We start from the raw sequence: 23,899 nt of genomic DNA, 5'->3' as shown, positions 1-23,899 counted from the left end.
CCACCTACTACCACTGACGTGCTCTGCAGCAAACAACAAACCTTTTATAAGTAAACTGAAAATTGCTACAGGAGAGATTTGGTAGTAGCAGGCACTACTGGCAGAGATGCTCCAGTTACTCTTCATGTCAGTGCCTGCAGACCTGGTCCAAGGCACACAGGCAGCCACCAATCACACACAGGCAAAACGCCTCTGCACACTCATACCGGTAACTTGAGCAGAAAATCCTCCTGACTAAACCGAAATCCAATGTCAGTGAAGGTGCGCTGGAAAAACCCCGTGGGACGAAGAACCATCACTAAGTGCAGGTTCCCTGGGAACGACGCCTGCAAGAAAAGAGATGACATTCAACCTGGGCATTCAGCATGTCCAACAACTGCTTTCAAACACCTTTAAAAGATGAAAAATTATTCAAACCTTAGTTATTGTTTTTTTCTGTTTGCCCCTGACAGCCTTTACTGATTCTTGCCTACACCAGGTTGGATTATGTGTTTCCTAAGACAGGTGTAACATGTCTGTTGATGTTGGGCCAGCTCAAGAGCTGCTGGGCTGCAATCCCACTGCATGTCAGCAATGCTTCTGCAGGCTCACAGCTATGTATTTTCAAAATGAGAGGGAGACACTGTAAGTGGTTTAGAGATACAGGATTTCATTGCAGGAGGTCTATGCAGTCCCACTTCCCTTTGGAACAAGCAAGTGATCAGCCATGCACCTTGAAGGGCTGCTGATAAAACACTGCAAAACTACGTTTTGCAGTCAGCACTATAACTTGGGGGGTGAAATTATGACTTAGAAGAGAACAGAGGTCTGAAATATCAAGGGGAATGACAGACAAATTGGGAATGCAAAATTTATTTCCAAACTCATTAATCACCCCATAGCTGCACCAAGCATACTCTGCTTGTCCCTGCTCATTATCAGGCACCATTTAATTTGTGGTTAAGATTTCAGAATTTCCTGTCTATGTCGCTAGCAACTTTTTCAAGCATATGGTTGGCAGGTGCATTTTTAAATAGATCTGTGAAAAGGGTGCTTGAGAATGAAAAAGAATGTTCAAGAAACTAGGAGTCATATCATTAAATAATGGATAAGCACATGATGCGAAGAGCTAAGTTAATTAAGATGTACAATTTTCTCTGAGATCCAGCCAGGCCAGGTTAGATTTCTCAATATGTTCCTCCTCATTTATTTTTTCATTCAAACTTAAGAGCACTAAAGCTTTCAGATCCACACATATTAAGGGGCAAACGTAATCCATTGGGCACTAAATGATATCAGAGTTCTCATCCTGTATGTTCATATGAAAATAAGTTTTCCTTGAGCAGACAGCTAAATCTCATACAAGGGCACCCTGTAAGCCCACACACACACTGCACAAGTGCAACGTGTGCATGCCAAGAGCAAGACCATATAGGCAATTTCCCATCTCCTGCTCTCCAACAGCAAGACCCTGTTGTACATCACATTCTCCCTCCCAAAGCCCCTACACGCCAGATGTGATAGCAGTGCCTACACCAAGGGCAAGAGTACTGCACATATTTAGATATTTTGCACTGCAGGACACTTATTCTATGCCTTCAAAACAAGGATTGTTCCCATAAACATGAATTGGTGTGTTCAAAAAAAACATGATTTACAGTTGAGATCTGATATCCATGAATTGCACTATAACTCACTCACTACGTTTTCTTTTGTAGGAAAGGTCTGGTTGTGGCTTCTATCACTCACAACTCTACTTAGGAACAGTGACTTTTAGGATCAAATAAGCCACTTAGATTCAATACATTGATCTGCAGCTATTTTGAGTAGGAGCAGAAAAACCATAAATGAATTAATGTGAATGAAGCACCAAATTATTACCCTTTGGAAGTCAACAAGAACTGTGCCAGGGACAAAGACTTGGCATTAGAATCAAAAGCAAACCATTAAATACCAAAGAAGTTTGCGCTGGCTCCAGGCCCTGGGTGCTGTACCCCTGCCACCCAGCACTCGGTGTGCACACAGCGTTTCTGAAATGGCTGCCAGCCCTGCGTGAACAGTGATGCTTGCAGCACAGGAAACCTGTGCGACCTGTGCTCGCCCCTGTCAAGCCTGCAGATGGCCTAAGGTCTGAACGTGGCCAGGCTGTTGCAGCTTGGAGACAGGTCTTGCCTAAGGAAGCGTTGCTGAGAGGCTGCAGTAGATGCAGCTTCAGCTCCCTGCATCAGTGCCTATTTCATTACCCCTGAAAGGAAGATCAGTTCTGCTGCAAGACCACCACAGACAGGCGCCACTAGAGGACAGAGCTCTGTCTGAGGAGGGCCACACCTCTGAGACCCTGCTCAGCTTGGGATTCCTAAACCTGAGCTTCCCATATTACTAGGGAGAAAATCATCCCCAGGCTACTGGATATCCCTTGGATATGTCCAAGGACCTGGAGTGGTTCCTCACATTGAGGTTGAGAAAAATCTCCATCTGGGATGCAAAGAACCTTCATTGAGGAAAGCACCACCAGAACTGGCACAGCCTTGTAAACGTTTTGAATGGACTGAAAATTTACAGCATGAATATTTCACTGGAAAGTTTCTGGCAAGCTCAACACTTATTCTCCAGCGTGTCCCTGAGAAGCTGGCTGCCTCTCCCACCCCACTGCACTGGCTGCCCGCTGGACCCAGTAAATGCTGCTATTGCTCTGTCCAGGTCTGTGGCTGGCCTGGCAGGCCCTTGACAACAGCAGTAGCCACCAAGAAGATTTCAAAGATATCACCAAGGAGCCACCAGGAGCTGCAAAACCTGAAAGAGTGGACATTTCTGTTCCATGACAGGCCCTAACATTAATTGTCCAAAGTGATTTGAACCAAAACTTTGTGAGGCCAGTGGTTTAAAGGAGCCTGGAGGATGTAATTTTAGGTCCTTCTGTATGGTCATCAGTCCCTCATAGGTGAATCCAATGGTGAAGTCCCACCGAGTCTGAGGACAGTCACTGTTTCTAGCTCAGGAACACAAAAGAACGTTCAGGCCTCTGAACTTTAGGCTCCTAGCTTATTGAAAAAACTATCAGGAATATCTCTGAGAAGAACAACCAGCCACAGATGCAACCTCTCTTGGTCCCATCTCCTTATCCCCCAGGATGACCAGTCCCCTTCAGCCCTGCTCGGCACTTCATGCAGAGATGGGCCTGGTTTGCCCTCCCTCCCTCCCATGCCTTCTCTCACACGCACCCTCCGTGTGCTGGGCAGACTCCTGGGAAGAAGGGTGTGGGTCTCCAAACCATGTTTCCCTGTGGGAAGCTGCAGAGTTTGAACTTCTCATACACGCCCTTGGGTAGGAAACCCACAGCTTCAGGAAGGTGGACCAGTGACCTGGAGGCAAGCAGAGACACCTGCCAAAACTACCCTTCAACGGGTATAGGACATTAAACACCCTTCTGAGAGCAAAGGTGCCTTTGTCTGCATGACTGCAGGATGCCAGCACGTTGTGTACAACGTACAAGAAGGGCCCATAACCTGACACTCACATCTTTCTGTCATCCCTGCTACAGGGGCAAATTCTGCTCCAACACAACTTTATGCCCAATGCATGCACAGCTGTACCCCTTTGACTGCTTGATACACTTCACCTCAGGGGTAGCTGCGTTTCCAGGATGGGTTACTTGATTTCCATCTAGTTTAGAAAGCACTCAGGGAATTTTTAGCTGATCTTATATATGTATAAGTCCTGACCTTGATTTTATAAGTAGCTAAAAAACAAGAAATACAGCTTTGAAAATCATACCTAATGTATTTCCAGCATGGAAAAAAATGAGCAAAAATCTAATCTTGCTGAAAGACAGCTAGCCATGTTCTGTGCCCTCTTGCAGACTTAAGAGAAAGGATGAAAAGTTAGAAGTATGGATACATAGACAGACCAATAATGCTCTGGATAACATTCCTGAAGGGACTATATATTTTTAATCACTACTACAATTCCAGTTCATCTAAGGAATGAAGTCTAGATCAGTTACCTGCAAACTGAGCTCTAATAATACTGAAGTTATTAATGCTGGGGGGAGGAAAAAAAAAAGAAAAAAAAGGCAAAGAACTTTCCCCATAATATACTGAAGAAAGCAAAGACAAAAGGGTCCTTAACCTTGCATTGTTTCTTATTTTTTTATAACTCTATAAAGAATCTCGTGCATAATAAACTACCTAAAAGAACCCTCTAAACCCTTTGCCCTCTGGCATTCCTCTGCAGCATATTAGGGAAGACAAAAAACTATCGGCACGATTCCACTAAATCAGACACTTGGCAACGTTTCACTGCAATTAATTCACTGACCGAAGAACATGGTTTAGAAAATTCCTCCTGTCCTGAGGATGCAGATGCATGTGCCCTAAGGCCCCGGTTCAGCACCTTGTTTAAATGCATGCTCAACTACAACCAAGTCGGCAGCCCTGCTACAGTCAAGGTGGATGAACTGGGCTAATACAGCACAAGAAAGGGCACACACTGAGAGCACCGCAGTTGTTAACTCTTTAGTGAATATCTCATCTTAACATAGCCAATGTGATTTTTCCTAATTTTAGGAATTTGGTTTGCAGAGAATATTCTTCTTTGCAGTTCCCAGGGCTATGTGTGAGGCTGGAAACCAATAGGCCTACAGAAAAAGTAGCTTCTGTAAGTTTGGTCCGAGCAATGGAAATTGACGCCAGTGGTCCTTACAGGGATGCTCAAGTTCATGACTTTCTCCCGTCCCTCGAGGGAAACATCACACAACAAAACGCCAGGTGTAGCTCATCTGAGCTCTACCTTCCCCAAGAGCCAAAACGAAAACCTCACAGCGTTCAGCCGCCTTTATTTCAGCCGGCTGCATGATTAACCCCCAAAGCTGGCGGTGCAGCCCGAGCAGGGCCTCTCTCGGCGCACGGCTCCCGCTGCAGCCCGCACAGCTGGGGCGGGCAGACCCCTCTCAGGGGCTCCTCGCCGCCTTGGCAGCACTGCGGGACCGCGTCGCACGCAGCCCGGAGCCCGCTGCCCGCGGTGCCCCCCTCGGCTCCCCGCTCCCCGCCCGGGCCTCCCCCGCTGGCCGCCCTGCGGCGGGGCCGTCTCCGGCTCCCCGCTTCCCTGCCGCAGCGCAGCGCCAGGCGGAGCCTTACCGCAGTCCTGCGGGCCCTCCGCACGCCCCGCGCGGGGCTCGCCTCGGCCATGGCCCCGGGCCCGCTGCGGAGCAGCGGCTGCAGCGGGCGGGATGCCCCGGCAGCGCTGCGGCGGCTCCCTCCAGGCGCTCCCGCAGCCCCGGCCCCCGCAGGCAGGCAGGCAGCGGGCCGGCCCGGCAGCCCCCGGCTGGCAGCCCCGCTCCGCGCCGCTCCGCTCCCCAGCGCCGGCTTCGATTTAAGGTGGAATGCCCAAAATCAGCCGCTCTGCGGGGCCGGCTCCTTTCTGCCGGGGCTGAGCCCGAGCACTGAGTCTACAAGCTAGTCGCTTTTTTTTTTCCTTTCCCTTTTTCCCCCTCTTTTTCCCTTTTATTTTATTTTTTATTTCCTCTTTTTCTCCCTTCCCCCCTTTTTCTTCCCTTTTTCCCCTCCCTTTTTCCCTTTTATTTTTTATTCCCCCTTTTACCCTTCCCCCCCCCATTTTTCTTCCCTTTCCCCTCTTTTTTTTCTCCTCCTTTCCCCCTCTTTTTTTTTTTTTTTACTTCCCTTCCCCCTCCCTTTTTTTTCCCCTGCTGTGGTCTGAAATGTGCATGCTAAAGTTCTTTAGTATTTTTTGTGTGAAGGAAAGCCCATGGCAAAAGCCGAGCCTTGACCCTGGCACTGGGGTCTCGCTTGCCAAAGTAACAGTAGGAGCATGAGCCTGTTTTGCACATGTTGTTTGTCCAGTTCTGAGAGGGAACAGCAACATACACAAGGAGTTAAACAAAAATCTGTGTTCTGATTTAAAAAAAAAAAAAAAAAAAAAAAATCTGGATCAGATGCATGACTGCAGAGCTGCCATTGCATTTTCTTACGCTGAAAAAATAGGGCACTGTATTCCAGATGCAGCTTATTTGCACTTCTCTAAACTTATACAAAGATCAAAAAAAAAAAATTCTATTGCAGGATGGGTTATGATTTACGATTGGAAATAAATCAAGATCTAAACTTTTGTGTTACGAGAGCAAGTCCAACAGAAGACCTCCTGCAGACAAGGACAGCCTTCTAGGACTGCACCCTCTGTTTTTTAAGGCAAGATTCCCAAGTCTTAAGATTTAGTGGACACAGATTTCCTGCTTCTCATTCCCCTTTGTACAGAGCTCCTCCACATTATTTACATGGACAGCCCTGATACTACAGACAAAGCCTGTGTGGACACAGGTAAACAAACAGGGTGTGTGCTCAAAGGTCACACAATTATTATATTTTCTTATTAAACACAAAAGGAATGACATTTCTGTAGAAGCTACAAATTAGGACAGACAGGATTTTTCATATTTGAAACTTCCAAACCATGCAAAGCACCTCCATCATCCCTAAAGGAAGCTGTTAGTACTAGTACTGGTTCAAACACTGGCAGCAGAACTGAATTTTGATGATCCCTTTAAAGAATTCCTTTTCAAATGCTGCTTTTTCTCTAATGGTTACCATACCTGGAAATTCACTTTGCAAAGTTGAGGGGAAAAAAAATCAGTGCCCCAAATATTGACAGCAGTATTTTATGCACCCTGCAAAAAGGCAGTGGGTAATCCTCTCTTCCTTCCACTGGATGCCTATGAGCACTGCCTATAGCAAAAGGCCATTAAAGCTCACACAGCTAAACACCCAATTCTTAAATTAGGAGGAGATCTAACTCTACTAGATCTAAGCAGAATCAGGTAAGAGCCCTCTTTCTCAGTACATATTACTGACTTAATTCTCTGTCAGATGGATCAATGCATGTAACCGTTCAATAGTCACAAGAAGAAACAAAGGCAATAACAATACACCCATAAAGTTTTCATTAACTTACCCACATGGAATGGGCTAGGTGGAAAAGCATTTATCACTTAGTTCCTATATAATCATGCACCCATAACAGTGACTTTCCTACACATGCGTACAATACTGTAATACCATGCTGTAGTTTCTGAAGACACAATGCACTGTTGTGTTGTAAAAACCTTACTTTTGAGTTATGCTCAGACTGATGGATAGTACATAAACACTTGTAAAAGATATTTAAAAAACATGAATGCATACATACATTTTAAGACAGATTTTTTTTCCACCCATGCCCACAAACAAATGATTGTGAAGCCTGTTTTAAAAATCTAACGCTTTCAGTCACCAACAATTAGGTAAAATATAGTCACACTAATAGACAGTATCTAGAGAGAACATATATGAAGCCAAATTCTCCACCCATCAAAATGGCACAAAACACATTTGGACCACTAAGAGGAAGTACAAAAACAAGCAAATGAATCAGTTAATGCTCAAACAGCCCATTTATGCATTCAAATGAGGCACTGAGCCATGACTGAATTTATTTTAGGGCCATAAAGCAGAATACTACCTCAAGAGAAAACATGAGCATCATTGTTCCTGATTCCTGATGTTTTCTGAAAGTGATACATAATGGGAACGATGACTTAGTACACTAAAAGAAACTATCATTAAAGAGGACTTACTGCTATTTTTTGGAGAGTCATTTTGACCGATGTCCATGTGTCCAATCTTCTATCCAGGATTAGGATAAATTTGGTGTCAGGCTCATGTTGACTATGAAATAAGAAAATACCAAGCAGCCAGATAACATTTTGAGGGAATGTGACTCTGTTCCTTGCCCTTCCTCCCCCGCTGCCCCCCAAATAAACAAAACAAAACAAAACAAAAATAGACATCAAAGACCATTTTGACATTTCTGCAGTTGTCAAATTCATTCAGAAATATTTCCTAGACTGGACTCCAGCAAGAAATTTGGGAAGCCCATCTCATGGTTAGCCCAGGGCTAAGCATCACCTCTGAAACACAAGAGTGCCTCTTTTGGCACTCTGGTGGGAGCTGCAGGAGTGCCAGGTGACCAGTCACCCAGGGTACACATCCCTGCCCTCACCACTGAGCTCCTCCCTCTGAGGGAGCTTGCTACCCACCTGCCTGGGTTACAGCAACCAAGCGAAGCCCCCTGGTTTGTTTTGGAACAAGGCAGCGCAGGACAGCACCCCCAGGGCTGTGCCAGGCTGGATGGAGACAGAGAGAGCTGATGGTGAAACAGCCCTTCAGGGTGTCGCTGGCACCCACTGAGCCCTGGTTCATTTTGCAAGTGCAGGCTTCATGACACCCCTTTTGACATCCAAATTCTCCACGCTGATTTGAAATTCCCAGTCTTGCTAAGCAAGCAAGCAGCCCTGGGGATCTGCATGCTGCCTGGTTACCTAATGCGCAGGAATCAATAACTCAAATACACCCTGCCTCTAACTCAAACAGGCCCTCGTCAGGCTCTCTGGTTACAGCTCCAACAACAGACACACAAAAGACAGCCAGAGCTGCAAACTGGAGTCGTGTTGTATGCAGGTAAAGGTACACCACCTTGTAACCAAGCCCTCTGATGTGAGTGTATTTACAGGATGCTTAGTGCTTAGGCCATATTTACAATATTTTTCTGGCAGATGCTGAAACAGGATAGCTGTGTCCCATGCCACCCCCCTGGGGCACCTCAGTGCCGCAGAGAAGCTCTGGTACCCGTGCTCCTCCCGAGAGCTGTGCTGGCTGCTGGCACCGGACATGACCCCCTGCAAGCAGCTTGCCACAAACACTGCCCTCAGCAGCCCTGGAGTTTGGCAAGTGCAAACACGAGGGATTACTCACAAGTATCACATGGCAGTCAACACTTGGCAACTCCAGTACAGAGAAAAGACACTTACAGCCAGTGCAGCAGTGTTCATTCAGTGCACATCTTACTACTCTAGCCACACGTTTTACAAATACATTTAAAAAAAATTAGCCGTGGTGCTGACAGTAACAATGAAAAAATCCTTTTTGGCCCACAACAGCAATTAGCTGAAATACGAAGAGCCATCCAGCTCCCAACCTGTCCGACAAATATATCTTATGGATCTGTAATGCCATACTCAAAGAGCAAAGGTTTCATGCCTATTTATGTATCGTCATTGAGGCATAGCAAAAAAGAGCAGAGAAAATGAAAACTGTTTTACACATGGGTCATACACAAAACTTCTGGATGTAATAAAATCTGAGGTGAACTTACGCATTGCCATCTGGAATCGGGCATAACTTTTCAGCCAAAGACTTTTTTAGTCAAAATAGCTTTGGCAGCATTAGAAGATTCTGCACATTTCTGTCAGCTCTGTGACTTGCCAGCAAATCCCCACCAAGAGTTTAACAATATTGGTGCTGGGAGGGGGATCAAAATTATCTTTTTTTTATATGAGGATCATTTTGATAATGAGGATAAAGCTGCTGGTTTTTCAACATACCCTAAAATTTTACAAGGTAGGTCTCTGTCCAAGGAGAATTAAGTTCCCAATTCCCCCTGACATTACACAACAGGATGTAATTGAGAAAAATACAGCATTTATATACTGCTGTCATCATAATAAACCCCAAAGAAAAACCCAGAACCCAAGCAATTTAGAAAAAGCAGCCAGATCGTAATGCGCTGTCAGTTTGTAGAAGTGTGCCTAAGTACGTTATTTACTCAGGACAAGGTCACATTCAGAGAGTAGCCTCTCAGCAAGTTAATTTACTTGTATTGGTTCCCTTACAGTCACAAAAAGGAAGTTCCAAGCTATACAAAAACCTTGAAATCTACTATGGGAAATTTATAATTTATTTTGGGGGAAGTGGAACTAGTCTGTGACTACTTGCAATCAGACCTTGTAGGTTTATCAGATTTCCAGTCCTGCAACATACCTTTTAGACTGACAATAAAAATAAATCAATGTGTTCTCACAATTACTTGCAAGGGGCAAGTTCATTTGCATCCGGCAGCAGAAAGATGGAGACAGATAACTGGATCAAGACTTAGTTCTCTCCAGGTGCTTCTTGTCACTTTTTTCCTCACCCCTAATTTTGTACATGGTGCACGACTCCCCAGACTAAAAATAAAGACTTAGGATGTTTTGCAGGAGAACTTGAAATCGGATCCCTGACTCGGCAGCTGCGAGCTTTTTCACAGGGCTGGGAGGCTGCTGGTGAGATCGGAGCATTCCCCAGCACTTGCCGTGGGATCCTTTGACTGAAGTATCACTGTTACGTTACTCTGCACCACCAGCTGGGGCTGTAAATCACTTTACTCCAATGTGATGGTGTGAAATAGGCAAAGTTTGTCTGAATACCTAAAAAACTGTAGAGTTGAGATCCCCGTTAGCGTCTCCTTTCTGCAAAGATCAGGATCTGTCACCTCTCCTTCCAGCATGCCACCATGCAGTGCTGTTCAACAAAGCCCACCTGAGTGCCAGCAGGCAGCCCCATGGCACGCAGCCCACCATGAGCATTTTGACCGGGGTGCACGGGTCGCTGAATGCAGGGACACCCTACTTATTTTTCTGTGCAGCTCTTCCATACAACCACGACCTGCAGTATGGTTCCCAGGAATCCCAAAGTAAAATTAGCTTGACTACAACTCAGCTTCCTCCTGGCTCTATCATTAATGTGCTGTGCAAAAATAGCTTATCATTAATAAGCTATTCACCTTGCTGAGTTAATAGCTTACAGCAGCCATCTCCTTTACCTACAGTCGTCTCCAGGAGAAAAGTACTTTGTGAAATTCAGGTCCCCAAAATACTATAGGCCTAGCATTCCATGTGATTCCCTCAGACCAGTGTCAGCAGGACAACTCTCAGTCCTGGCTACTGATTGCATAGTAAAGGCAGCGTGTGTGTGGTTTTGGGTTTATACCCATGCCCGTCCATAGGTATGCAGCTGGGAGGTGTCAGTGCATCTACAGCTGACTCTGACATGCACGTCAAGTATCTCCCTCCTTTAGTCTGGCCCAAAACCTGAGCCCCAGTGCCATGCTGTGATGGTGCTGTGGGACATGTACCCAGGGTAGCAGAGCTGACACGTGCCTTGTAGCCCTTTCAACATCACTGCTGTGACGCTTCTCCTCGCTCCCTGACACCACCACCTTTCGACTCCAAAGTGTTAAAAGGCACATATTGTTCAGACGGTCAGACATCGAAGCAGGCTGCTGTGGTGGTAGAAGACCACAGCAGCATGATTAAAGTAGTTTTGAAAATAACATGCTGAGCATGTTTGAATCACCAGCAAGCTTGTAGCTCTCATTAGTTTCTTGATTGAGTTTGACCTATTACAGGGACAGCAAGACTGCTAATCATGCTAATGCCAAGCTGTTTACAGTCACACAGAATAAAAAGCCCTGAAGAAACCAAGCAGAGCTGAGAAGCACGCACACATGGACATGGGCAACTTGCACAGTGATAAGGTGAGCTGCTGCCAAAGGGTGTGGAGGGGAGAGACCCCTGTGGCCAGCAGGCACCACCACGTTCACGCAAGCCACGAGCTTGACCCAGGAGCTGACAGAATTTCATAGTTGGTCAAAAAAAGAGGATGGAGAAACCAGAGGCCCTTTTTATTCCTGCAGAGGTAGCAAAACATGGTACTTCTTCCAAGGCATCTGCTGATGGAAAGCTCCCATCTAGCTGCTGTCAACCTGCTCTCCCTGAAAGAAGAAATTTGCCAAAATAGGCATTATTCAAGGAAATTAAACATTCCAGGTAATTGAGTCACCAGACTCAGCAGCAAGAAAGGGAAGGGCCATTAATCTAAGTATACAGCCCTGCATGTGGTACAGACAGATTGCCAGCTGCTTAACCCTGAGATACAGGAGCATAATGGAGCTGCAGCACGCTGCTGAGCGATCGTGTGTAATTGGGACCCCAAATGGTTTTGTTCCTGTAATTATTCTCTTCCTCTGGTTACATTTCTTTTTCCACAGTAATGACTCTCTATTTGTAGACGTCAAAATATTTCTCTGCAGAGACCTGGCGTATTTAAGTGATGACACATGTCAAAGCTTAGGGAAAGCTTGCTGCTAATTAGAAACTTAACTGAATTTATGATACATGCAGGCTGACAAGTAATAGGGATGATGTCCATTTTGACTTTGCAGATACTGACACATTAAGTATCACACCTGGACACTTCAAGAACTTGTGCTTAATTGCTTGTCTTCTCCCTTGCTCTGGAAGCTGAAGACATCCCTTGCTCTCACGCGTGGTGTTGCACTGAAGATCCCATGCCCAACCCTGGTCGGACCAACACTGCCCATCACAGGTGAGAGCAAGAAGGGAGCCACATACCTTGGGACTGATGTTAGGTACGTTAAGACTTTAGTTACAGTCTCCTCGGGCACATCGTTGAACCGAGCGTTGTCAGGGAAGGTGATAATCCAAGCCTTATTCTTCCCTCGGCCACCTGGAATGAAGACAAGAATGCTGCCTTGGAGTGTTTTCTAGGAGGGCAGCACCAACACCCAGGTGCATAATTCAGGTCAAAAAGCACCCCAAACCCATTAGCCTGTCCTTTTTACAGAGGCTTTTTACACCACCAAAAATAGGTCAGATACTGGCAATGATTTCAAGCACAACACACATACACAGGTAGCAGAAGAAAAACTACCTAGTAGCAGGTATATCCTTTATTTACTGAGCGTACTTTACATGAGAAAGAAGTCCCAAGGAAAATCCAAACAAGCTATTCTGGAACTTACACATTTCATAGCAAAATGACTGTTCACACGTTGTTTTGAAGGTAAGAATATTTTACAGCATGGCTTGAGAGAGAAATTTAATATGCTCTTTCAAACCACCTCAATGTTTTATTAACAACATTTCTAGTGGCAATGGAGACTACTTGATGGATAACATCCCGTATGGAGTATCATTTTGCCAAACAGTTCATCTGGAGTATTTAATTACCACATAGAGAGAGAACATGGAAAAGTTCATCGTACACACCAGAAAGAAAAGCAAACTGTTTCATCAAGTCATCACTGATGTCCTTTGCACAGATGGGTATTGCAGTTTCTGAAAAATAAAATAAAGCAGCAGTCAAAAAGGAAGCCAAACTCCAAAAGTTTAGCAATGTGTTAACTCAAAGGTGGGACTCAAACCCAACGCCCCTTCCCTGAACGATCTGTGAAAGACGGTAACAAAGAACACACAGCTCTCCAGTGTTGCTATTAACTCTTAACAGGGCAAATGCCCTATGTCAGTAGTAAATGTGTTCTATCAGGTGTACTCGGAGAACTGCTGGGGTGCGTGAGTCTTCTCCCCTCACCAGTGTATTTCTAATATAACTTTTATATTTTGCAGTTACAAATTTTGCTCCATTTTGCAAACTCCTTCAGTGCTTTCCAGCCTTGGCAGTATAATGGGCTGAGGTTTCTGCTGGGAACAGCAACAACCAGGACTGCTGCACTGCGAACAAATTTGGGCTTTCATATTGCCTTTAACTCTGAGTAAATAAGCTTCTGAAATCAGCCCGGCTGTTTTCAGCTGGCCCGGAGCCACACGCACTGGAAAGGCTGTTGTTCTTATGCTCACTATTAGATTTCTTTTTAATTAAATAATGGGAGAGGCTGTTTTAATACCATATTTAGCACACTGTTACCATTTCAGTGGCAATGATGCACATCAGAACAATATACATAATTTCACCTTTCACTGGGAGAAGCAAACATAAAGCAGACTCAGTAAACACAATGGGAGCGTATAGCTGGTGGACATAACTCTAGATTATCTATAAATGGAATGATAGCTAAAAATTAAACATCCTTGTTCCTGCAAATAGATGTTTTGAAACACATCTATGCAGATTAAGGTCATTTTGCTTTCTGATAATTACATTTTAAACACCGATTGTTTTATGGAGTCAGTCCTCAGGAGCAATCTGTTGGCTGTTCCAAACCACACAGGCGAATACTTCAGAACACTTCACCATAATCAATATTTATTCTATTTTACTTTTTCCCAAAAGCTTTCTGGTCATTTATACTTCACCTAAGGATTTTTCAAGCACTTTTGTTAGCCGCACCATGGCAGCCCCCAAGTGCACGGTGCTCTGCCTTCTGCCATCCACACCAGCCACCCGCTGCTCTCCTTTTATGTGTGCATTGGTATTTCTTCTCTTGTAGACAAAAATATTATTGTTGTTCATTAAGAGCTGGCATTTGCAGCAATGTTCTTGGTTTTAAAAAGCCTCAGAACTGGTCTTGGTAAGGAAGAAGTTTGTTCTGCAGGGATATTTCAAACAGTTCTCACTTCATTAACTGCTTCACCTGACTTGAGGACAAAGAGGTGATAACTTTCTTCCGTATTTGTTAATTTGTTTTCCATGTCAAAACTTTCTAACTGATAAAAATCACATGAATAAGTTAATAAGCTCCAACACATGGAATATATAATAATAAACATGTCGGTCTTTGAAAACAGAAGACAAAAGCCCCAAGGCTGTGCACACACATTTGTCCTCACAACATCAAGGAGGAGCGGGGCTGTTCAGCAGCAATGTGCACATTTCCAGCTCCGTAAAGCCTTTCCCTAAAGCCAGCTCACCCCGCTCACCACTGCGGACCACACCTCGCGTTTGCTTTCCTGAAGATGCAGCCACAGGGAAGCTGGGCAAAGTTTTGCCTGGTAATATAACGCCCTCGCGTGACTCACATGGACAACAGTAAAACCAAAGTAAAAACAATTCGAAGTTTACAATAACGCCACTTTTGTCTGCTGTTCTGTAGTGACACGGACAGGAAATCACAGAATCACAGAAAGAAATGGATTAGAAAGAAATAACATGTATCCTGATCAAGCCATAAATCAATGGCATCACAGAATCACAGAATAGTCTAGGTTGGAAGAGACCTCCAAGATCACCGAGTCCAACCTCCGACCTAATGCTAACAAATCCTCCACTAAACCATATCCCTAAGCTCTACATCTAAATGTCTTTTAAAGACCTCCAGGGATGGTGACTCCACCACTTCCCTGGGCAGCCTATTCCAGTGACTAACAACCCATTCAGTAAAGAAGTTCTTCCTAATATCCAACCTAAACCTCCCCTGGCGCAACTTTAGCCCATTCCCCCTCGTCCTGTCACCAGGCACGTGGGAGAATAGACCAACCGCCACCTCGCTACAGCCTCCTTTCAGGTACCTGTAGAGTGCAATAAGGTCACCCCTGAGCCTCCTCTTCTCCAGGCTAAACAGTCCCAGCTCCCTCAGCCACTCCTCGTAAGACTTGTTCTCCAGACCCTTCACCAGCTTCGTTGCCCTTCTCGAAATACTGGCTTGTTAATAGGTGTCCAGTAAACTGGTAGAAAAAAAGGAGGTTAATGCATGGAGCATTTTTGGTTTTGACATGCAAAGCATCATAGGATGGGGGCTCTACCATGCTCAGGAGTGACCACTTTGAGCATCGTGGTTTCCAGCAAGGACTTCGCTCCCAAACATTGTTTGTCGACAGAAGGCTTCATCCTTGACTTCAGCATGGAGGTGGAGACCCAGATTCCTACAGCATCCTCACAAATCTGAGTTTCTTGCTCTTCAAGGGACCACATTTTTGGAAGGGGGCACTCGGCACCTTCAGAAAAATCAGGTCCTTCCGGGCAGTCTCAAGTTGAGCACCCAAAACAACCCATTTGAGGAAGAACTACTGGAGTACTTTGCTTCAGGCAGCAGAGGCTCGGGGAGCATTTCCCTGACAAACACTCCCCATCTCCTGCGGGCAGGAGGCTTCAACACAGGCCAGAGGAGCAGGAGCACTGCCCTTTGGTAAGGTCAGAGCACAGCAGGCTGATTGTATTCTCACTGGAGCCTCTCCTTGGCCAATTCATCCCTGCAGTGGGTCCGCATTTGTCATCAAAGTTAACTTCCTGGACAAACATTAAGGAAAAGCAAGTGCTGGCATCAGGTTCGCAAGCGTGTTGCTGTGCCTACAGCACATCAACTAGATGTTACAATCCTATACAAAAGAGTGACCTTCGTCATCAAATATTCATCTCTAGAAAAAGAGTGGTGAAAGGCACAGGGGCAACAGAGATATCTGCCTCTCAGACAAGGCTTCAGTTGATGTTCATCAGCAAACCGGTGATTTCTTCATGGAAGGACCCTCTTGGGACAGTACGGACAAGACCACAGGGTACTGTCTAACGGTGGCTATGAACAGCTCGGCCAGCCCACACAAGGTGGAAGATGTCAAGGTTTCATGGAAGTCCACCTGTTTCTCTTAAAAAGAGGCTTTGTGTCCGTCAGCTAGCATAGGACAGAGCAGTGCCATTACCAAATCACGCCTGAACCCCTCCCATTACTGCATCCCAGAGCACTTCACAAACTACAACTTCACAGCTGGCATGACCTCAGGTTTTAGGGTCTTACTGAAAACAAACAGCTCCTGGGTAATAAATGGCCATAACAGTGTAGTAACATTTTTTATCTAGGCTCTAAGGTGGGTATTTATAAAATGCTGCTGCAACTACTACATTCAGAGGCACGTAACTGAAAGGCTCCTCTGCAGAGCAGGTTGTCACCGTGACACGGAGTTTCAGAGGATGGGTGAAGCCAAGCAGGGAGAAGACAAGGGGGAAACACAGAGCTCTCCGCTCGGCGGGGAACTTGCTGACTCTATCCTGTCCCCATCACTCAGTTTACACTGACCAGAACGTTTTGCTGGGTGCTCTCCTTAGCACAGCACCTCACAGCCAGCACACAGACTGCAGGTGTAAGGCTGATGCTTATTCTCAGAGGTCTTCCCTTTCAAGGCGATTTGAGCACAGAGGCGTGCTTGCGGATGGTGGAGGTCTGCAGTGACGTTCAGAGAGAGGACGGCTATCGTCTGAGGCCAGGTTCACTCACAAAACACAGCAGCCAAGAGACTCAATTAAACTCTGAAGTGCTTTGCTCTCTGGTAACTATTGTTTTCTTTTCTATTCTAAACTTCGCAGGCTCGCTGCATCTGCCAGCAGCAGCTGTGCAACACATCTGCCAAGTTGATGTAATAGTGCCTTACATTTTACAACACCAGCCAAATATTGTTTGCAACTATAAAATATACTTGGAGACGGCTTTGTTGTGAATGAAGCGTTTCATTTGAGGATTGCTGCCGTAGCCTAGGAAACAAAACCGAACCACACCAAAAAAAGTGTAAAGGATCACGCTGAGCTTCTTCATGATTTGCTTGTTCTCTGCTTTTTGTCCTTTTGGACGTCTGCACCCAAAGAAGAAGCGGTTATTTTGTGTCAAGGAAGCCTGTACATGAGCACATTTGTAAGCTGCTTCCATACCCCATGGTGACTTTCTAGGGTAACTGGGGCCACCAACCTGCATCTGACACAGGACACCCCACCGCAGGAAGACCCACCAGCCTCAAAAGTTTCTCTGAGGCTAACACCACCTGTAATGCAGACCTGCATAAAGCATCGGCAGGAAGGTACTGTGCATGGGAAGCAGCAGTGAGCTGCGTTTCTCCTGGCTGACATGGGAACAACTTCTCCATGGCCAGCATCGCTGTGAGCCTCCCGGGACAGCCGACAGAGCACCCGCTCTGCTGGGGCGTGAGGATTAAGCCACCCTTGTCTCATCTGCTTTGCACAGGAGTCAGAACAGAAATCCCTTACAGTAGAGCACCCCAACTATTAATGCAATGCAATGATCGCCCTTTCAGCTTTTCCTGTTGAATTTTTTCCTCTTTGCAAAATTAAATATTCACTGTGGCAAAGAACTGAAACACAGTCCCACATCTAGGCAGAAAGACCAATGCACCAGCCTGCAATCTGCCCCTCTAACTCAGTCCGGATTGTTTTACCCCACTTCATACCTATAAAGAAGCACTCAAAAGGAGCAAGCCTGCAGCCCATCACTCAGGGGGCTCACTCTGGATAAGCAGAAGTTTCACTTGAAATATAATCATCTGCAAAAGCTAAGAGCTCCACCAGGAAGAATTAAAAAAAATCCATGCCACAGCAGCAGACAGAGCCTCACTCTGCTGCAGGAAACCCGAGTCTCCATCGCCCAAGCAGCAAGCTGCTGAGCCACTCTCGGCTTTCTCACAGAATAATTTGAAAAGATCTTGAATCCAATCCAACACACAACAAGAACCATCGCCGTTCTTTCCACCAGCACATCACGTCCAGAAAGCAAGGTAGAGGGACTTATTAGAAAAAAAGAATACCACTTCATCCTGGTTGCAAACTGCCCTACCGTGAACAAGACGCATGCACGAGGAGTTTTCCCAGCAGTTTCCCCAGGCAGCTTACACCTGGAGAAGGATCCCGACTGCCACCGTCCCCCCCGAGGAGCAGCACCTGCATGAGGCTGAGCCACGCGGGGCAGGCGCTGGCATGGCGCTCACATACCCGGCAGCCAGGGCTCCTGGCCACAGGCCAGCCGGCGTGAAGCTGGTGGTTCTGCTCGTGCTGTTTAGCACAATGTCTCTGTTAAAGAACATATATTGAAGAATAGGACATTGTACTCCTTGGAACACAAGGCCCATTGTATTTACAAAAGGCTTATTTGCAGGACCTGGTCTGAGCAGAGGACTGACAGCCAAGGTCCTGAGGCTCCTTCCTGGTTTTGAGATGAAATTCTTCAGTAGCTGGGAGCAAATTGCATCTCCCCCTGCTCCAGTTCCTTGTTTGCAGACAGGAGCAGGCAGGCTGCACACACTAGCAAGGCTCGGCACTGCCAAGGGGTCACAAGTGTGGCTGGTGACAGGAATGGGAAGGCTGCAGCCCCCATCCTGCCGGCTGACATAGGAGTTCATGTCATTATAAAAACCAGCATCAACGGGTGAGTGTTTCAAACAGCCTGGGTGTGGGATGGCTTTGGGATAACCTGGGCATCTGGGTAAGAAAACTTGTCCACAGCCCATGGGACCAGGTTCTGGGTACATCAGAGAACCGAAGCTCTCAGGGTCAGATGTGAATTCCACCAGCCATTGGTGCCTCCTCCCTTGGGACCTGAGGCCAAGGCACTATTCTCCTCCATAACCAGGTCTGCGGCAAGCAGGCCCACAGGGCTTGTGGGTCACACACCAGGGGCCTCCAAAATTCACAGGGCAAAAGAGCAGAGGGGCCTGCTAGCGAGACACACTTCCACTCAGCTCCGCCAGAGACCTCGGAGCTGCAGAGCATGTGCAGCTTAACAGCCAGATGCCAGAATTACATTTACAGCCGACATAACAGCCTGACCACAGGTTGAGACCTGTGGGAACTCTTCCCCATGTGATAAATACCCTGCAACAAAGCAGAGCCCACGTCAAATTTCCTTTTCTCCACAGCCCAAGAACTCAGTTGCAAAAGGAACATAGAGACCTGACTCTGCGAAGTGAGAACTGCTGCGGTCCTCTTCTGCATTTGCAATTAATCAAAGATACTTCACATTAGCTATATATGTAATCCCTGGCCAATTCTAACAGCACCCAGCTTTGTAAGCACCAGAACACGTCCAGCTGCTCTCATGACCTGCCCTGACACACGTATGCTCTTGTGCGAGGACTTCCAGGGAAGTTGCTGGGGGTGAGCGGCGCGCAGTCGAGGCACCACTGCATCCAGCAGTTTCCAAGCAGTGCAGCCACCCCCCTTGCCAAGCAAGAGACCCACAATACCCATTCAAATAGTTATGGCAGAAGGCTTCCATACCCTTGACTGCTGCAAGCCCCGCTGTCCAGCAGCACAAACACCCTGCGTGGGGCCAGCTCGTGTCCTGCAGCAGCCGTGGGCAGCACGGAAGTATCCGTGTCCCTGGGCAAGGGCTTGCAGCCCACAGCCACCCACTTCTTAATTAGAGCCAGCTGAAACCAGATTGTCATTTGGAGGGAAAGATTAGCAGCTAGGTAAGATTTTTAACTGCCTATTTTTCTGTAAGACATGATGGATTTATCTCCTCGGCCTGTCCTGTTGATAAGACTGTTGGTGGCAAACTTCCATGTCACATGCGAGCCTCACAGTAAAACCCTGACGCAGCACACACTCTTGCAAAACCCCTTCTAAAAAACAAAACAAAACAAAACAAACAAAAAAAAACTTTCAAAAACAATTTCCAGGCAACTAAGCCCCTGAGAGCTTCTCGATCCACGTGGCTCCCACGGGTTTGACAGAGGAAGGAGCCACTCCAGCACGTGTCCAGCACCAGCAGTGGGGTGCTGACACTTGCTTCCAAGCCTGCGGGGTGGCAGACGGGACGGACCTCACCAGAAGGGTTGTCTCATTTCACAGGTGGGGAGCTGAGGCAGTGACATCCGGCAGGAGCACGACAAAACCACCCAGGGATTCAAAAAGCCTTACAAAGCCCCAGCAGGGTTAGTGCACTGCTATATGGGATGCCTTGGTCACCATGCCTGGTTCAAGGATGCCTTAAATTATCTTTTGCCAGAATGGGGAGGATTTTTTAAGGAAAGACTTGCTCCATTTGCAAGTTTGTTCCTTTATCCTTCCCTAAGCACCCACCCCAGCAGAGTGTAGGCGGCAGGATACGGCACCAGATGGTCCTCTCTCCTGACCTAGTGGCTGCGCTTCTTCTCCAGGGCCTTCCAGGGTTTGTCTGCAGACGACGCGTCAGCTCAGGCACAGATCCCCATCACCCAAACCTGGAAGCCTCTGCAGTTACCAGTATCCAATACACCATACAGCAAAAAAAAAAAAAAAAAAAAAAAAAGTGAAGCTTCTGTAAAACTTGAGTGACCTTTCCAAAAAGCTGAGATTTATACAGACTGATGATAAGCGTAAAAATGTAAAATAAAATGTTGGGAGAGAAATAAAGGTAACAAACAGGGAGAAAATATTAAGACAGCACAGCCGAGGCTTGTGGACCAGCATACAGGCCACGTGCGAACCCGCAAGGAATGTCCCCGCAGCTGATCCTTACAGGAGGAGCTGAATCATCACCTTACAATAGGAGGTGCTCGGCCTGGCGGAGCAGGATCAGATGGCACCGTGTGGAGGCCACCCTGAGCAGAGCAGCACCAAGGATCCCGCACCACCGAGCCCTGGGCAGCCCTCTGGCAGGGGACGCTGTCCATCCAGACACCCACACATCCTGGCTGCAGTCGCTCATTAACATAGGAAACCAGCAAAACCTCATTCCTGCTGACCACGGCCATCGTTTTGAGGACAGGCTGCAGCCATCTGAGGCTCTCAGGCGAGGTGCAGCTACCTCAGGAGCTGGCACACATGGGAACGCTGTCCTCCGATACAATTCTGGGAGCCAGAGTGACCAGAGAGGTTGCTGGTAGCTGAGGTCAAGCCGTGCTGCCAGCGAGGAGGAGGATGCTCAGGGGAGCCTGAAAGGTTCGGGGCATCCCTGCACGCTGGGGACCAAGGGGTTTCTTGGGGGTGAGCCTCCTCCAACCTCGAGGTGACAGCAGGCAAGCTGCAGGAGCTTCGCTCAGAAAAGGCTAGCCTAGAGAAAGCTAAACGGCAGCAAGGCTTACAAACTATCTCCTGTTATCGTTGTGGCTAATCTAATGCAAGGAACAGGATACTGGATGCTCTGATCTGCTCACATCCGAGCAGGCAATCGGCTTCTCAGATCACCCCTAAGTAAGCAAAAATTGGGGAAGATAAAAGCCAGCTCAACTATACATGAATTTGATCTATTGCAAGAAATGTAATAAAAGTTTCTCAACGCCCACCCGTGTGGATTCAAACTCAGTGTGGGAGTTGAGAAAATCTAGTTTCTTGAATTTCTAATACTTACGAGCCTCGATGTACTTTTAATTCTCTGCTATTCCCACTTTCAGTCCTTTCTTACTTACGGGAGGCTCCGGGACTAGCATACAGGTGTTGGGCACATCAGCTGTGCCCAGGAAGGTATGCTCAGCACCCACCATCAGAATGCACCTTCCCAGCCAGTGCCACCAGCCTCCGAAGCAGATCACTTTCAGCACAAAGGACTCTAAAAGCAGGCTGCTGCCGAGCCAAATAAAAGCATGCAAACGTCAATAGCTTTCACATCATCAGTCAATACCACTGAAGTGTTGCTTTTTCCAAGCCAAATTCCAGACTTGTGCACAAAGTAACTCATCACACGTGGAATTGCAGTAAATCCTTGGGCCCAAGGATACCTGCTTCGGAACCTGGATTTAAGTTCGCTGAAGTCACTGGAACAATTTATTTCCTTTCACTGCCCGTGTAGCCAGGAAACTAAATTGTACAGCCAGGTTCCCACAATGGCAGAACCTGGAAAGTCTGCTGCAGAGTTCAGGGAACTAAAAGCAATTTTCCTGAGCTGAAAATGAAAACATACAACTTTGTCCTTCCACGGATGAGCAAAAGCACATATCCAAATCCAGCCAGCTGCTTTCCCGGGGCAGGAAGAAGTCAGTGGCATGGGAACGGAGGTGGGGAGGACACCACCAGCGCTCGCTGCCTGTCTCACAGCACCCAGCCCTAGGACAGACGTCCAGGCAGCAGCAGATGTAATTGCACCTTGCAGGTGGCTCAGCCAGCACAGCTTCCCAGGGAACTACAACTGTGCCCCGGGAGCTGCCATCAGCCAGAGCTCCTGACTCAGCCGTGCTGCAAAACCAAGCCTAGCATCGCCTGAGAGAAAAGGGGCTCGGGAGCCAGGGCAGCCCCACCCCGCCGCTTCCACTGCAACACGGCAATCGGCACACCAGTCCTCCCACTCCTGCTCCTCTGCCCCCCCAATTTGCAACGGCCTGCAATTTGGCTGCGCTGGGGAAGCTGTCAGATGAGACGACTGAGGCTTTGGCAGCCGAGCAAATTGGGAGAGGAGTGGCGTGAGAGCCAAGCTGTGATTGCCACGCGTGCTAAAGCGACCACCTTTGCTGCGACACGCATCAGCACTGAGCTGCCCGCTCGCAGCAGAAGGCTGAGGGCACTCGCTTGACTCCTGGCTCCCAGACTGCCCTACAAGCCCCACTTGCCAAAACCAACAACTGGGCCCCGTTCCAAGTCTCGTGGCAATGAGGTCTGAGCTCTGTGCTCCTGCATGACCCCGTCACCGGGAGCTCCAGGGAAGCGACGCGTCTCTAAGCATCCTGCAGCTCCCTGGCAAAGCCAGCATTTTGGAAGACTTTCTTTCCCCCACCGTATTTTACACTTCAGTTCCTTCCCTCCCACACAGCCCTGCTGTCACTTCACTTTTGTCACTGTAAATGAATGATAAACGATTAAACTGCAGTTGTAGCAAGTGTGGCTGATGAAGAGGAAGCACGTCCCACGTACTACCGACGCTCCCCCACTACTATTCCCCTGGGGTCCCCCCGTGGCCGCAGCACCTGGAGAGGCTCGGACCATAACAGCATGCAGCCCTCAGAGAGTGCTGGTCCCCTGCTCCCAAGCCTCTCTGAGGGAGTCCAAGCCTTTTTGAAGGTCGGAGTAGCTATAAAAGTCTTGGAATGTATATAGGCGTAAATCTCACTGTGAGGCAAGTATAGGGGAAAATCACCTTATACTAGAAACACCCAACAAGTTTCCAGTACTGATGTGCGAAGAGAAACTGCTAAAGCATGACACCAGATCGGGCTGAACACTCAGAATCAGTGATGAAGGAAAAAAGCTATTTATTATGTCACAATTTGGAGAACCTTACTCACTTTTTTGTTTCATTTTGAGAATCTACGTATATCCCAAATCATGTGTCCAGATCCCGCGGCTATAACCACATAAGTGTGCCTTTGTGCTTCTGTGGAGATATTTGGATTTTGTGCAAGCTGTATACAAAGGTTATCTGCCAAGAAGGGTTAGAAAACAAGGCTCATGCTCACGAGAAACCCGGTGCCTGCTTTCACCCATTTTCCATAACATCTCTCTTAGAACACGTTCACCATCCACATCCACATCCCTGTTCTGATGCCAGTGCAAGGAGGAACAGGGTTTTTTTTTTTTTTTTTTTTTTTTTTTTTTTTTAAACCACCCGTACTCAACCAGCATCCTTTTCTACCTGACCATGTTCACCTCTTTCCGCACCTCCCTACTCCGTTTGC

General features: G+C 47.1%; 1 protein-coding gene across 3 annotated transcripts in view; it reads right to left on the bottom strand.

Moving 5' to 3' along the window:
- Positions 1–23,899, bottom strand: part of MCF2 (MCF.2 cell line derived transforming sequence) — a 62,008-nt gene that overhangs the window by 33,294 nt on the left and 4,815 nt on the right. For 2 of the 3 annotated variants that reach the window (XM_035325462.1, XM_035325463.1), the window contains exons 2-5: positions 12,914–12,982; positions 12,257–12,371; positions 7,604–7,694; positions 207–326 (exon numbers count right to left, since the gene is read on the bottom strand). In XM_035325462.1, coding sequence (XP_035181353.1) covers positions 207–326; positions 7,604–7,694; positions 12,257–12,371; positions 12,914–12,982 — 395 coding nt within the window. Of the gene's footprint in view, positions 1–206; positions 327–5,114; positions 5,256–5,298; positions 5,423–7,603; positions 7,695–12,256; positions 12,372–12,913; positions 12,983–23,899 lie in introns of those variants that run through there. The other variant, XM_035325464.1, reaches the window with a different exon arrangement.

The sequence above is a fragment of the Oxyura jamaicensis genome, chromosome 4 (assembly GCF_011077185.1).
Source record: "Oxyura jamaicensis isolate SHBP4307 breed ruddy duck chromosome 4, BPBGC_Ojam_1.0, whole genome shotgun sequence".
NCBI classification, from domain to species: domain Eukaryota; kingdom Metazoa; phylum Chordata; class Aves; order Anseriformes; family Anatidae; genus Oxyura; species Oxyura jamaicensis.
This window is presented reverse-complemented; position numbering and strand designations above follow the sequence as displayed.